This window comes from Aythya marila (genome assembly GCF_965140915.1).
Source record: "Aythya marila genome assembly, chromosome: 11".
NCBI classification, from domain to species: Eukaryota; Metazoa; Chordata; class Aves; order Anseriformes; family Anatidae; genus Aythya; species Aythya marila.
In genome coordinates this window covers 4,953,682-4,968,316 of record NC_139052.1, presented here as the reverse complement: position 1 = coordinate 4,968,316, position 14,635 = coordinate 4,953,682, and the positions used below count along the sequence as shown (strand labels likewise).

Genomic DNA, 14,635 nt, shown 5'->3' with positions numbered 1-14,635 from the left:
AGGAAGGGCGTAGTTGGTGTGAAGTCCAAAAGCACCCTCTGCACATGCTGGTGGTGTGGAGCTGCTCCTTTCGGGGAGAGGAATTCCTCCTGGCTCCTCTGTGCCCGGACAGGAGAGCAGAAGGACGGAGGAAGGCCTTAGCAGGGGGAGGCTGATGGGGAAGCTGCCCGAGTTGGTTTCAGTTCTCCAGAGGATGTAATGGCAACAGATACAAGCAGTAACTCCAAACACCTCAGCTACTCTCTAAGGGCTGTGTCAACCTTGACGATTGCTGAGGGAAGAGGATTTTAATTTGGGGACTGTGGGGCCTCTGTGCTGCAAGCCATGCTCTTTCAGGGTATGCCTCAGCATGGCATAAGCACCAGGGGCAGGCCTGGGCTCGGGCCCTGGCCCATCTCCACAGCGGCCCCGCCTGCCCTGTGTGGTGGCACCCTGGTGGGGGTAAAAAGGGCTGGGGTCGCTGTGTGAGCGTGGGCCTGGCAGCCCAGGGAGGGAGCAGGCTTGGCTTGGTTTTGTTTCCACATGCGCTGGTATTGACGCCCCAACGGCAGCCATGGGGCCTTGGCCTGGAACGGCTCCCCAAGCCCCGCTGGTGGTGTGGTGACGGTGACCCGCGGTCCTGCCTGCTCCCCTGGGAAGGTGCTCGGGTGAGGCGCGCAGCTGAAGTTTTCTTCTCAGACCCATACACCGAAGATTGCGTTTCGACAGTGTTCAGGGGAAATGAAATGTGTTGATGTTTAATTGTGACTTTGTTTTGATCAATCAAAATACCCTCAGAGTAAAAGCAACCGCAGGTTCCTGTTGGGCTGCCCAAACTCATCTATTCTTGCATTCATTATAATTTCCATGTATTTCTGTGTGAGGGTCTGGTGGATAGGATTTCAGAAATCTGCGTTTCTCTAAGTTACACATACTTGTTAGTACATACAGTCTTAAAAAGTTCTGTGTGTATTTTAGTGCATCAGTGAATATGACAAATTAATTGCAAAGCAGGTAATTTATGCACTTAAAGACCTTACTGCTGCTATGGCAGATTTCCAATATGGAAGTGTGGAAGGTTAATAATTTCTAAACTGGTGCCTATGTACAGGGTTTCTATGTCCTGGTAGAAAAAGTGAAAGAATTTATGGTGGAAAGTTTTTACTGCAATATCATCTTGGTAATGCAAAAGAAGTACAGTTTGTAATTAGTCTTGGGGTCTCAGTACCATTACCACAGAATCGCGAGGTGGAAGAACCATGCTGCAGTCCTGTTTTTGCTTGCTTGCCTTGCCTCTCTCTGTTCCTTGTGCAGAAAGGTGGAAGGTAACTCTTGACACGAGACATGAGAAGGGCTCCCAGGTCTGCCAGCTGAGACATGCCCAGGATAGCCCTGAAGTACTCAAGGCTAGTTTGGCAAGAACATTGTTAGAAATGTAGGGAGTTTTTCAGTTTAGATTATGTTCTCAGTCTGTAAAAAGAAACCCAGATATTATGTGTTACCAGGATTGTTTACTGAAGTACTATTCTCTTTCATTTAAGTTAATAATGAATATTTCTGGCAGACCTTTTGCAGTAGCGTTACATTTCACCAAAGTTCACTATTTAATAAAGTAGTTTAAATGGATAAAGTGAGACTTTCCACAAAGACTTGGTTGTGTTCAGGTAGGCCTGAGAATGAAAAGCAAAGACCAGAAGTTAGGAGGACATGTGAAACACTACCTGTATAGCAAGCTATCTCACTAACTGTGTCACACTTTCAAAAAGAGCCCGTTTTGAGTGGAAGTGCATCTTGCTGCCAGCTGGCTTGGCAGGTCTTCAGCTCATAGCCTTAGTCTATTCCCTGAGGTCAGATAGCTGCTTTTGTAAAGTCTGGGATCATATGACATAGTACTAAAATACATTGCTTGTGTGGAATCAATCGCTTCACAGCTCATTGTTTAATTGACATTCAATGTCCAGTTGCCAAGCCAATAGTGCAGTTTGACATGGAATTAAAAACACAAGAGCTGTGGCAAAATACTGGGTAGGAGAGGGTGTCAAGATACATGGAAGGTTATTGGCAATGGAGTATTTTTTTACTAGTTTGGTGTCTTGTTTTACAAAGCGAGTTCTAAAATATGTTAGCTCTATTGCAATTCATGCATCACAAATACACCGTTCTTATACAAAATGCCTCTCATTCAGTAGGAGCCATACACTTGAGCTCTCTTAGACATTCACAGATTTTGTAGATCTTTGAAATCTGGGAACATCATGTCGAAGTGTATTAGTTACTGATACATGGCTGACTGAGGCAGTGCCTTGGCTTTTCTCATCCAGAGAATCTGAGTTCTGAAGGCCAAGGTAGTAGAGGATGAGTCTCTAACCCTTTGTTTAAGATTGATTTTTATTTTTTTTATTTAATTTGCCTGTTCAAAGCCAGTGGCTCTTCTAATATATTTTGTTTGAGCTGGAACAGTTCCTAATTAAAAGACTGAAAGACAAAAGTTAAGAGATAAGCATCTCACTTTACAGAGCAAGTAAAATCAGCCTGAGCATCATTGGTAATATGCTAAATTATCAATGTAGTACTCTAACATATCAAATTATCAAAAAAAAAAAAAAAAAGGAAAAGAAAAGTAAAAAAGAAAGTCAGGGGAAAATTACATGGTTCAACAGTTAACTTACTCAGCTTTCTAAGTAGCATAACACTTCTGTCAGAGTCTAGCAGGCAAACTGATAATTTAAATAATAAATATTTTAAAGGATCAAAACCAAATGAGAGACATTAGGAGGAGGAAGAGGACAGTAATGTGACTCTTCAGGATACTTGAACTACAGGGAAATAGCATTGAAAATATGGACATATGAGAAACCCTAAATGGTAGTTTGACTTGGTTTCAGGGAATGAAAAGATAAGAAAATGTATGCTGCATGGATGCTGATTGATAGCTAATGCTACAGGTTGTAAAAATAGGACACTTTCAGTGACAGAAAAGGACAAGTTGATTTCAATTGTAATGGATCACTGAAGTTGGATTACATTCATTTGAGAATTCTGAAAGTGATTGTGTGAGGAGCATCTGAGCTGATAAGAATAACACCCAGTTTATCATAATAACTGCCTGTTATACTTGGGAACTGGACTGCAGGAAATATCTCACTTTTTAATTTTATTTTATTTAAGAATTAAATGATGTGCTTGGAATGATAAGATAGTGAACCTGTGTTAACGAAGTAGCCAGTGGAAAAATGACCTACTTGAGCATAGTGTGCATACCATTCACAAAAAGGAAAGCAGGCAAACAAGTCATTGACCTGACTTCAAAATAATAGAGGTTTTTGTGGATTTTAACAAAAGATTGTGAGACACAGTTGATGACGTACATGAGCCACAATTAAAGTTTAGTATGTTTCTCATCACACAGCTGAAATTTCAAAATCGGTCTGCTGCACTAGTCCTATGATTCACATAGGGGATAACTAAAGTTGAGCTGAAAGTTTGTTCCTTTTACAGAAGATAGGTGTTAAATATGTATGTGAAATTACTGCATGTATATATTTTGGTTGATTGTTATGCTTTAGATGAAGATACAGAAATATACTGTGAGTCAAGCAGAACATCTTGGGCATATTACCTGTTGGCTAACTAAGGTATATAGCATTTCTCTTTGACAGATGAAATTACAGTGAATTTTGGTTATGCTGTAGCGTATGAGTTGAAGCTTTGTGAAGTCAGTGGAATTTTTGTTCTTTGATTATGGCAGCAAGGAAATTGTTGTTGTCAAAATAATTTTTTTGTACCTCACAGCCACTATGACTAGTTGGAAAGAACCTGAAGGTATTGTTGTTTCAGTTGGCAAATACGGGTAATTAATTATATGCAACTTTAACATGACAGATAAATTTAAATAGAATGACTATGCATATACCAACAAACTTGATAGCATAAGGTACATGGTGTGTTGGACTGATCTCTTTAAATAATAGATTTTCATGGACAGTGATGACAGTTTCTCATCTTTTGTGTTCTGCTCACCCAGAGTTCAATGGTCTTGATTTCCTTCTGGCTCTTGCATATCAACAGAGATCACTTAGATGTGCTGGTTCTTGAGGTTTTATTTGGGATGAGCTTTTGAACAATGATGTGTTTCATCTATTTTAATCTCATAGTATTTTTCATCTTTTAATTTTGTCTTGAACTAAGGAATAGTCACAAAAATGCAAATTTTAAAAATGAAGAGAAAAGGATTCAGATTTTTTTTTTTTAAATTTGCATCTAGGTTATTTTAAACATTTCTTAATACTAAATATTAGTATATTTGTTTGAGGTAATCTAACCAGTTAGTAAGTAACATGAGCCTAATTTGAGGCATATCTTTCTGATTACAGTGTAATTTTGCTAACATCTAGGTTTTACGAAATACCATAATGTGTCATAATCACTATATTGCGAGAAGAACAAAGTTGGAAAGATTTTTCTAAAACTAAAGATACTCTTGGTCATCTAGGAAAATATCTGTCATTGAAAGCTGAGCTACAGGTTGAATTTTCATGAAGTATATTTAAATGCTTATCATGGAGTTGCTTTCTTGTTCAGCATTCATTTGATCCAGTGATTCACGTTGCATTCTTACAAACTGCAGTATGTATATGCTTTTCTTTTTAAAAAAAAAAAATGATGCTGTGGACTTTCTAACAGTTGTTTTTTTTTCTTTTTCTCCAGTGAAGGGAAGTCAGAAGTGTGAGCTGAATTGCCGTGCCATAGGCTACCGATTCTACGTGAGACAAGCTGAAAAAGTGATAGATGGGACACCCTGTGACCAAAATGGGACTTCAATCTGCGTGGCAGGGCAGTGCAAGGTAAGGCTACTCTCTTTAGCGAATTGGCCTGTTGACTGTCTGTGCCATTCTTAATGTCTATAATAGGTTGATACTTCACCTGTGGAATGATGTCTTCAACTTCTTTCTTAGGCTTTAGCAGATTTCAGAAATGCTAACTTCTATTATTACAGGTTTCATTTCCATACTATTTTTTTCTGTCTACTTGAGAGCAAGCTATGGAATCCTGAAAGTCTTGATTCAGAAGGTGTTCTGGCCACAATTAAGATGATTTTTGGTGAGCTTTTCTGTATGTTTAGCTTTAGCTCTTTTAGAAGAGATTCTATGAAGGAATCAAAATGAAAACATTGGAAACATAAATAAGAGAGAAATATATCTTCCTTTTATTAAACTTCAGCGTGGAGGTATTTTTTTGAGTCTGTAAAATAAACAGGTAACTGAATAACCAAATTATTTTGATGGTATTTTAGCTGTAGTTAGTTTTCTGTTTGGCCAGTGTTTGCCATTTTTGAGACTCAAGTCTTACTGGCTGTCCATTTACTCAGTAGTGATGTTCTCTTAGAATATAATGAAGTGAATGACAAACTTTCAAGAGTTCAGAAGGAGCTACTGCATTGACTTTTTGCAGCCTGCTGTCTGTCTTCCCTTTGTAATGAATAAATACACTGTTCTTTTTCTGTAGGATGGTAGCAATCTTAAAGACAATGTTATGGTCTTTGAAAAAAGGTTTATTTGTAATTTTTGGTGAAGTAAGATTAGTGAAAATATGTATGACATAAATTGCCAGTAAATGGCATTTGATGCTTGGATGATGTTTTCCATGTACATTGGCAAAAGAAGCAGAAGTGGGTCAGATGTGACTCACAAATTGTGAAAGGTCAAGTTCAGCTTAAATAGTTGGTTTGCCAGAAGAAGTGTCTTATGACTGCAGCCTTTTCTTAGGCACGTCTACATTCCTCTTGAACACATTTGGACAATGCTGTGTATGTTTCTGTTCTCAGCAGTGCATGCAAAGCCATAGCTTTGACTTTCCTTTGCAGATGATGGATCTTTCTGAAGCTGATCATTCTTTAAAGTCTCCCCTGATTTCAAACCAGATCTGAAAGGGCCAGGATTTTTTCTTAATTACTGCTCTGATCCATGACTTGGAAAACTGAAAAATAGATTTAGTGTACCAGCTGTTTTCCAAGTACTGTGCAAATGAAAAAGTGTATACTAATACATTTGTGTTGGAGGTCTGGCTTAGCAAGGAAAGGCTGTGTGTTTGGCAACCTACTGGGAAATAGTGTTCTGAGTTTTGAAAATCAGGCATTGCATGTATGGAATGCTACTTCGTAAAGCTGCATATAAACAAACCATACGCTATAAATGCTTACTGTGAACATGTATCTTGGATTCCTATAATCATCAAACAATTCAGGTTGGAAGGGGCCTGTGGAGGTCATGTAGTTCATCACTCTACTCAGAACAGGGCCATCTGTATGAGATAGCTGTCATGGCCTTTTCCAGGCTGTTTTGAACCTGGTCCAGTGTTAGAGCATTATCGTGGTGGAATCTTTTTCCTCATATTTGACTGAAATTCCCCATATTGCAACTTGTTCCCTTAGTCTGTCAGCCTAGCACTGCTTACCTCTGAAAATAATCTTGCTCTGTGTGATCTGTTACACTTTCATTAAGTACAAACAGCAGAGAAATTTTCCCTTAGCCTTGTCTTAAGGCTAGGGATCCCTAGGCTTTAGTCCCGTTTCCCCCCCTATGTTGTTGAAAATAGACCTAGAAATCAAAATCTCTGTGCCTATGTAAACTGTTCCTCAGTAATGCTTTGTTAATTAGTGTAACCTAGAGAGTTGAAACAGAATCTGTTCTGTATCGGTGCTCAGTGCCTTAGAACCAACAAATTATTGTGAGAAAGCCAAGACAAAGCAGGTAAAGGTTCTCCATGTTTTATCCACTTTATTGTGGCTCTCGCTGTGGCTAAGTGCAATGAAAGAGTAAGCTAGGAAGAGCTGAGAGCGTTGACCAAGTTCTCATATACAGTAGTATTAACTGCACTTGTGCAGAAGTAAGCGGAACTTTGCAAACTTCGGAAGACACATTTAGCTAAAATATTGAAAGGTTTGTATTTTTCATCTGAAGAGGAACTTCAGTCACTAACGGGTCAAAACATAAACGTTGTAGAACTAAAAAAAAAAAAGAAAAGTACCTCATGCAAACATTTACAGGTTAACAGAATTGTTTAATTCTCAAGTATGTATGCTTAAGTGCCTTATTAAGCAAAATATGAGAGCTTCTATTCATAGATGCTTAATAGCCTCAGTTAAATCCATGGTATAAAAACAAAAGCCACCCTTCAATCCGTAATGAAAGTTCACAGCAGTTGTGCATTCACAAGCCTCACATTATGTCGAGCATGTTGAGCTTTAAGAGATTGTCCTAAATTGAACATGACATTCTGTATGTGCCTGTGTAGTGAGTTATAGTTTGGTTGGATTAAATGCTGTATTTTAAACCTATTCATAAAATTTCTAATCCAACCCCAATCTTAACATTTTTTTTTCTTTTGACTTTGTGAGCTTATGGAAAGATTCTGATTCTGTTTGGGATATTTTCTTTCTTCCTTCCTTTGCATAAACATCTCTTCATTGCATCTGCTTTTGCAAGTCTCTGAAAGTACAGAGGACAATGATTCTGTATGATCACTTAATATTTAGTGAGACCATTCTACAAAACAATGAGCTTAAATACTTAATACTTAAATTGTTAAATGTGTTATCAAGAATAGCCTAATAGCCTAATCTGTTCTATGGTTCTGTGCTTCCCCCTCGCCCCCCCCCCCCCCCCCCCCCTTTTTTTATCAGTGGAAAAATACTGGCAGGGTGTTACAGTTTCTCCATTTCTTCTCTCTGGTATTTCTTCTAGCTTGTTATTTTTTGTATTTGTCCTATTTCTTTTATTCTCCTCCCGTAGACATATATGGGTTTTGTTCATTTGCTGGTACTTATTTAAGTCCTAATCACTTCATTGGCAGTTACAGTTTAGGTGAGCGACCCTTAAGACATCAGTGTGAAGCAGCTCCATTTATCACTTGGGTCTGTAAGTGTTTGTATGACAGGAGAACAAGAATGCAAGAATGTATGTGGCTCTTTCCTTCATATCAGGAAGGAAAATCACATGTTCAGTCTTTCTTGTGTTCCTTCAAAATGTCCTGTCACCAGCTCCAAAGTGAGGGGAATGGACTCCTAATTGTCCAGCAGAAATGACTTCCTCTCTATAGGCTATAGAGCACTGTCTATATTTTTTATTCATGATTGCTTTCTCCACAGACACAAACATTATGTTGTGAAAAACATGTTTTTCATGTTTTGAAAACAAAGTTTTCGGCTTCCTTAATGTGGTAGCAAGTAAGACAAGCTTACCTCATCTTTAACATGTAATGAGGAAGTAGATAGGAACAATCCTCTGGTACTGTATTGCTTTCACCAATACTGTACATCTGTTTGAAAGCACAGATGTTGTCTGGTTACTTTCAGAATACAATTTAAGTTCTGTCCTTCTGCAAAAACTTTGGTTGCAGGAGGCTGTTTCTGAGTGAAGTTGAAAGGTATCAAGAATTTATGCCAAATATGATGCTTTAAAGTAACTCAAATATTTTCTTAAGGTTCATATCTACATTGCACTGAAGGTACCAACCTTGTGGTGGTAGTGGAATGCAAGTGGTCAAGGTCAGATTGGAACGAGGCTGTTTTGCTTCAAGGAATTGACTAATTAATTTCTTTACAGGGACTGTGAAAGGAAAAAAAAAAAGTGTTTATTTTTTCAATAGACTATAAAAAGATTGAACGTACAGATCTGGCACACAGATTTCTCACATTGTCCGCATTAACAGGACTTCTGTTAGAGAACGGTGGGAGAACGGTGGAGTTGTGGAACAGCAACTGCTACTGTGTTGTGATCCACGATCATTACTAATTCAGGACAAGTTCTTTAATTGTAATTAACTGTGATATTCAGGAGTAATACCCTTGAAAAAAAACTAGGATGTAGTCCATTCACCTCTTTATACAAGGGCACAACTAAATCAAAGTTACAGCACAGGTCAGAAGCAAGCTTTGTGCTTTCAGGACTCAGTAAAGAGTTCTTTTTTTTTTTTTTTTTTTGTCTCTGTTGACTGTTAATACTTGTCTCCCAGCAGTATTTATATTTCTTGAAATTCTTCCTGAATACTAGCAGTTGGACTTGCTACATCCATTGCTAGGCTTTTGATTTTTTACACAACTTACGGAAAGGGGAGTTCTCAAAATTGTTTCTCTGATCTAATTGAGGAAAGCAGGTGAAGTTTAAAGAAGATGGAAGCCATTACTACTTCTTTCAGGTTACTTTTATTAATATTTTATTATGTGCCATCCTATAAGTAAAAGAAAATGTTAATGAATTTCTAAGAAAGCAGTTTGAAAAGTTTTATGATCAGTTTCTATTTCATCTTGCAGTATCTACAGAGGATGCCCACTGATCACAGTTTCCCTAGAAACAGTTGCCCTAGGCAAGAGATTTACCATGATTATAAAGTTACAAATCCAAGTTTTCAAGAATTTACAGATACTGCTGTATCTTCTTATATATAAGTTTGCTATAAACATGATAGTCATACATAGGGAAAGATCATCAGCCACAATTTTGTGTATGATGCATTACGGATGGCACAGATTACATTTAATGTGTAACAATGAAGTAAACTAGAGCTCATGAAGTAACTTGAGAATTCTTGTGTGTTCTACATGTAAAGAACTTGAATTCCCAATTTCATCCACTCAACCATGCAGTAGTTATGTTGAGAATTTGTGTAAACCATACTCTTATTTTTGTTTCAAACTTTTGAGTTAGTTTTTAAAAGAGTATTGAGATACAGGTCACATTAAAGGACAGTATACTATTACAGCTTCATGCTGCTTAGAAACACTGTAATTATTAACTCACTCTTTTTTTTTATTTTATTATATTTTCTCGTTCAGGAATAGGAAGTCAGTACAAAGTCTTTAGTGAAACTGTACAACAGCATGTTTGTGTTTGAGGAAAGTTGGTAGAATAATGTCATATAAGATGTGTTTCATTCTTCCTCTTAAACGTACTACATATTTCATGATACATTGATGAGTATTAAAATTAATTATTGTGTTTTCCTTGTGCCATATATCAAATCTTGCATTCCCTGTGATTTATTAATGAATAAGTCTGACAAAGAAAATGAGTATTCTTGAATATGTTTCCTGTCTCCATGAACTCTGAGACTTTTTTTGGTCCACATGGTCAGGAAGCACCAAACTATTTAAAATAAATAAAATAATTTTATTTATCGTAGATATTATACACTATTGAGAGAACATGAATGTAGCTGAAGGATGTAGTGAGAACTAATTCAGGTTTTGTACTGTCATGCATAGGAGAATTTTTTTCTGAGAAGCTGTCAGTATTTACAGCTAACTGAAAATGTTTCTCAAGTAATGAAGCTTATTCAAATGTTCGTAATATATAGCTTTTCCTTAATGCCACATTATTTTATTTTTAAAATCAGGTAATTTGTGGTCTCTATCACCCTCTGTTGGACAACTTGCTTCATTACCAGAAACAATATCCTGTAAAAAAACATCTGTTGGTCCCCAGAAATGTTGTTTCTGGGTAGTATTTTCAGTTTACCTTCTTCTTGGAAACAAAAGGCAGAAAATATTGCTTTAATAAAAATTACTGCTGGAAAACAGAATAAAGAATATGATAAAGACAGCTGTGCCTTCATCAGAAATAAAACTTAAACACATATGAATTAAGGTGTTTCTCACTTGTTAATGATTTAAAATGTTATGGCAACCACAAGCTACAGAAGTTCTCAGTATATAAAATGCAGTCATACCTGTTATAATGAAAATTTGTTACACAGATGTTTATTGACAGCATTCAATACATTATTTTCTTTTTTGAATTGCTAACCAATATTAGATAGAATGGCCTTATAAAACTGAAAGAGTGCTTAATCTTAGCAGTCAAATTACACTTTAGCATAACAGAAGAGATTTTACAAACAGTAGCCTGTACAAAAGTCCATCTTAAAGCCTGGTTGCTGCAAAACTGGAAGTATAACAATGGTCCTGATCAGTTTTATGATTTCCGTTTAAAAAAATAAATAAATAAATAAAATAAAATAAAATAAAATAAAATAAAATAAAATTTTTATTGCACATTTGAGCAGTGTTCATTCTGATGAATTTTGGAGCCTTTTTTCATTGATGATCCTACCAAGTTTCACTTTTTTACAGGATTTACACTTAGTGCCACAAACAATAGGTGTTTATACATATGCCATACATGTACATATACATATGCTATATTTCAGTATATTGGGTATGTGTTATTTGTTTTAGTGGATTGTTTTAATACATTTAATACATTTGCTACTTCTGTCTTCGCTCTAAATTTTTTCAGTGTTATTAAGTTTGAGAATGTCTTTGAATGTGGTTTCTTCACCTTGCTATTCAGCCAGAAGTGTGGGCTTGCTTGCTTTGAGATGATGTTTCTGCTTGTTTTAAGTCTTCTGGAGCAAGTGGGATGATCCTGTTTAGTAACTTAATTTTTGAAGAAAAATGCAAGTGGAATTCTGAGGTGGTTTTAATAAATAAAGTGAAGTGTCAATACAAATGCTGTTAATAATTTTGGCCTTGACCATATTTTACTAAATTTACTTATATGGAGATATGTTGCGTGTGTATGTTGCACACAGCTAGGAGACTTCTGATGCAAGAAGTTGTTCTCAATTCCTTGAAAGTTGGAAGCACTGACTTACTGTAATTTTGGAGAAAGAGTGAGGGTTATTTGTTACCTGTAAAGCAATTAATTGGCTTCGCAGAGATGTTAGTTACCACGCAGTGGCGCACTTTACAAAAGTATTACTACTTCACATAAAACTTGACTTGGGTGGGAATTGTAGATATCTTCTGAAGGCATTTTTGTATTCAATTTTTCCTTGCATTTTAGTATTTTTATCTCCCAGTTATCTCCTGAAAAATACCTGAGTATTTTAAAAACGCCCACAGTAACTTCAGTAGCAAAATGACTGGTGATAGAAATTTTACTTGCCTTTTAAAAAATAATTTGCATAAGATGTTGAAATTCTTACAAACTTTATAGGAAGGTATCTTAAATTGGCTATAGGAAGCATAACAAAGTGTGCAAGATCTCCATATAAAAGCTTTGTTAGTCAGGGAGTTCCCATTTGGAAGAACTCTGCTGATATGCACCAGTGTCCAGGTGGCAGAATTGTCGGCTGCATCCTTGCTTTGGTAAGGAACTCCTAATGACTGTGGGATCGGAGTAACAGATTAGGATGATGAGAACTATGTTCCTTCTCTAAGTTAGGGTTGTTCTCATAACTTATAGGTGTTGGAATATAGAGTAGTCCCATAAGGCTACGACTGGGTATTCTTGTAAGGGAAAAGAATCTGTTTTCGGTAGGAATCTCGATTTGTGGAATGGTGATTGTTTACTCTGAGAAAAGGAGTCTAGAATTGAATTTATTTTATTTTTTGTTGGGCTTTCTTAAAGTTGGAGCCAGACTTATCCCCTTTCTCTATTCTCCTCTGTTTAGTTTGTAATAATCCATAAAACCTAAGGAAAAACCTAATATCTGGATTGATACAGTAGAATAGTATGTAGAGCACATGTATATCTGTATCTGTGCTTCTGCCAAATTACAGAAAAGGTTTTTGGTTGATTGTTTGTCTTCCTTGGTTGCTCAGAAGAGTGAGCTATATTCATCAGCACAGCGTAACATTGCAAATCTCTGTCTTGGGATACAAAAACTTTGAAAACAGCCTGAAGAACTGTATTAAATGAAATATTACCTTGTGCATCAATAGCACATCTGGCACTCAGCACTTTAAAATTAGCCTAACCAGCACATGGGCAGTTGAAGATTCGTGTCAAGTGTTGTTTGCATTCGAGGAGGATCAATTTAATGGAGTGTTTCTAGTTATCTGACTTTCTTCTAAAGTGGGCCTTGAAATAGAGAATTACTTATGTTGTTCTCCCCCAGGGAGCCACCATGTTAAGAAGTTGAATGCTACAGAGTGCCATCAAGACTTTGCCCCGGATAGGGCTGCACATTCAACATGCTCCATGGAAGCATAGTACTAGGTTATGGAGCCTGATAGCATTCAAATGGTGAAATACATTTCAGAATCAAATGAAATTTTTAAAAATTAAATCTGTTTGTTAATACTTGGGTCTTTTTTGTTTTCTTTCTTATTTTTTTTGGATTCAGTCAATAGTAGCCAAGGACATACTGCTCTGAATTCAAGACCTCTTTAAAGGAATAGGTAGGATGCATTCCGTGATGCAAAACCAGCAGTATTGCCACATCTTTATTTAGTTTTGTTGTTATTTCTGTACACAGCCACTGATGGAGGCTTTTTCTTTCAGGAAAAAGTAGTCGATCCATAAAAGATACCATAAAAGTGGAGTAAAATATAGTTACAGTAACAGATATAGAAAGTGCTCTCCTTCTTTCTTCCTTTTTTTTTTATATATATATATCATTGTGATCTCTTGGGTGCTGGAAATAGAACTCTTCATTGCTTCTCTTCATAATGACTTATTATTGCCAAGCATTGCACTGAGAAGCACCTGCCTGGCATTAATAAGGTGTTAATGGAAGAAACAGGTTCCTGGGAGCTATGTAATTACTCCTTTGCCACTTTTTTCCTTCGTTTGCATAGTTTTCTGGTAACTGTTTTACAGAGAGAGTGAGCAAGCCTCTGAAGTTTCTTGACCTCACTGTACAAAAAGTCTTTCTGCCTTCCTTCATTTGTAAAACAACACCATAAATTTTTTTGTCCTATGATCTTTGGCCATGACCTGATTTCATTTGCTTCTGATAGCTAATATACAGCAGGTGTGACCACTGCATATAAAAAGTTTGTGAAGGATAACTTTAGTACTTTTGAACTGAGGTAAAACTGATGCAAAATCAGATGATGGGAAATAGTGAGTAGCAAAGCATTCAAGTCAGATAAGATGCACTTCTTATTCTTCTCCCCTTGTCTAACAACGTCTTGTCCTAAGAAAGACCTCATAATTCAAAGGACAGCGCTCTTGACTCTTTGGCGAAGCTGCTATCTGGATGTGCAGTAACGCAGTCTATAGTCTCCTTACAAATCACTCACTAATAAAGATGTGGTCTGGATCAGACATTGCTTATCATGACATTCAGTGTACTTATTCAGATCATATGATGCAGTGTTTGTGCTAGTGCTGTTGTGTTTTGATCTTTTTTCATTTTTATGCCAGTTACAGTGAGACAAACTATACTTGATCAGTTTAAGTTAGAACAGTGTAGATACAGCACAAACCCTTCTGAAGTAACCTTAAGCAGGTATGACATTTCTGACTAAATTTCACTTAATGAGAATGAATTCATGTAAAATTTGCATATTGTATTTGTGGACATAACATATTTTTGCTTCAGTACTTGGAACCCTAAAGCAAGATTTCACTGATTTCTTGAGCCTAACAAGATTTGTGAAAAGGTACAGCATAGTTCAGTAACATTAAAAATTGGCTTGCAGTTCTAAATACTAGATAAAAATGTTATCACTGTATGTTAAAACATTCTAAAATGTTTTTAAATGGCTTTTAAATATTCTGCATAGCATATGGTTTGGAAAATGGCTGTTTTACTTCAGTTTGGAAGAAAAATATATGCAGAAGTACCCCATAGAATGGCTTATCCAAATTGCGATTATTTTTCTGCCCCACTTTGTGTCTGTTTCTTTTCCTGTCAAATGTGGTCA

At 36.6% G+C, this 14,635-nt stretch overlaps 1 protein-coding gene across 2 annotated transcripts in view; it reads left to right on the top strand.

Annotated features, from left to right (window-relative positions):
- Positions 1 to 14,635, top strand: part of THSD4 (thrombospondin type 1 domain containing 4) — a 289,062-nt gene that overhangs the window by 116,555 nt on the left and 157,872 nt on the right. For both annotated transcript variants that reach the window (XM_082769054.1, XM_082769055.1), the window contains exon 7: positions 4,687 to 4,823. In XM_082769054.1, coding sequence (XP_082625180.1) covers positions 4,687 to 4,823 — 137 coding nt within the window. The remainder of the gene's footprint in view (positions 1 to 4,686; positions 4,824 to 14,635) is intronic.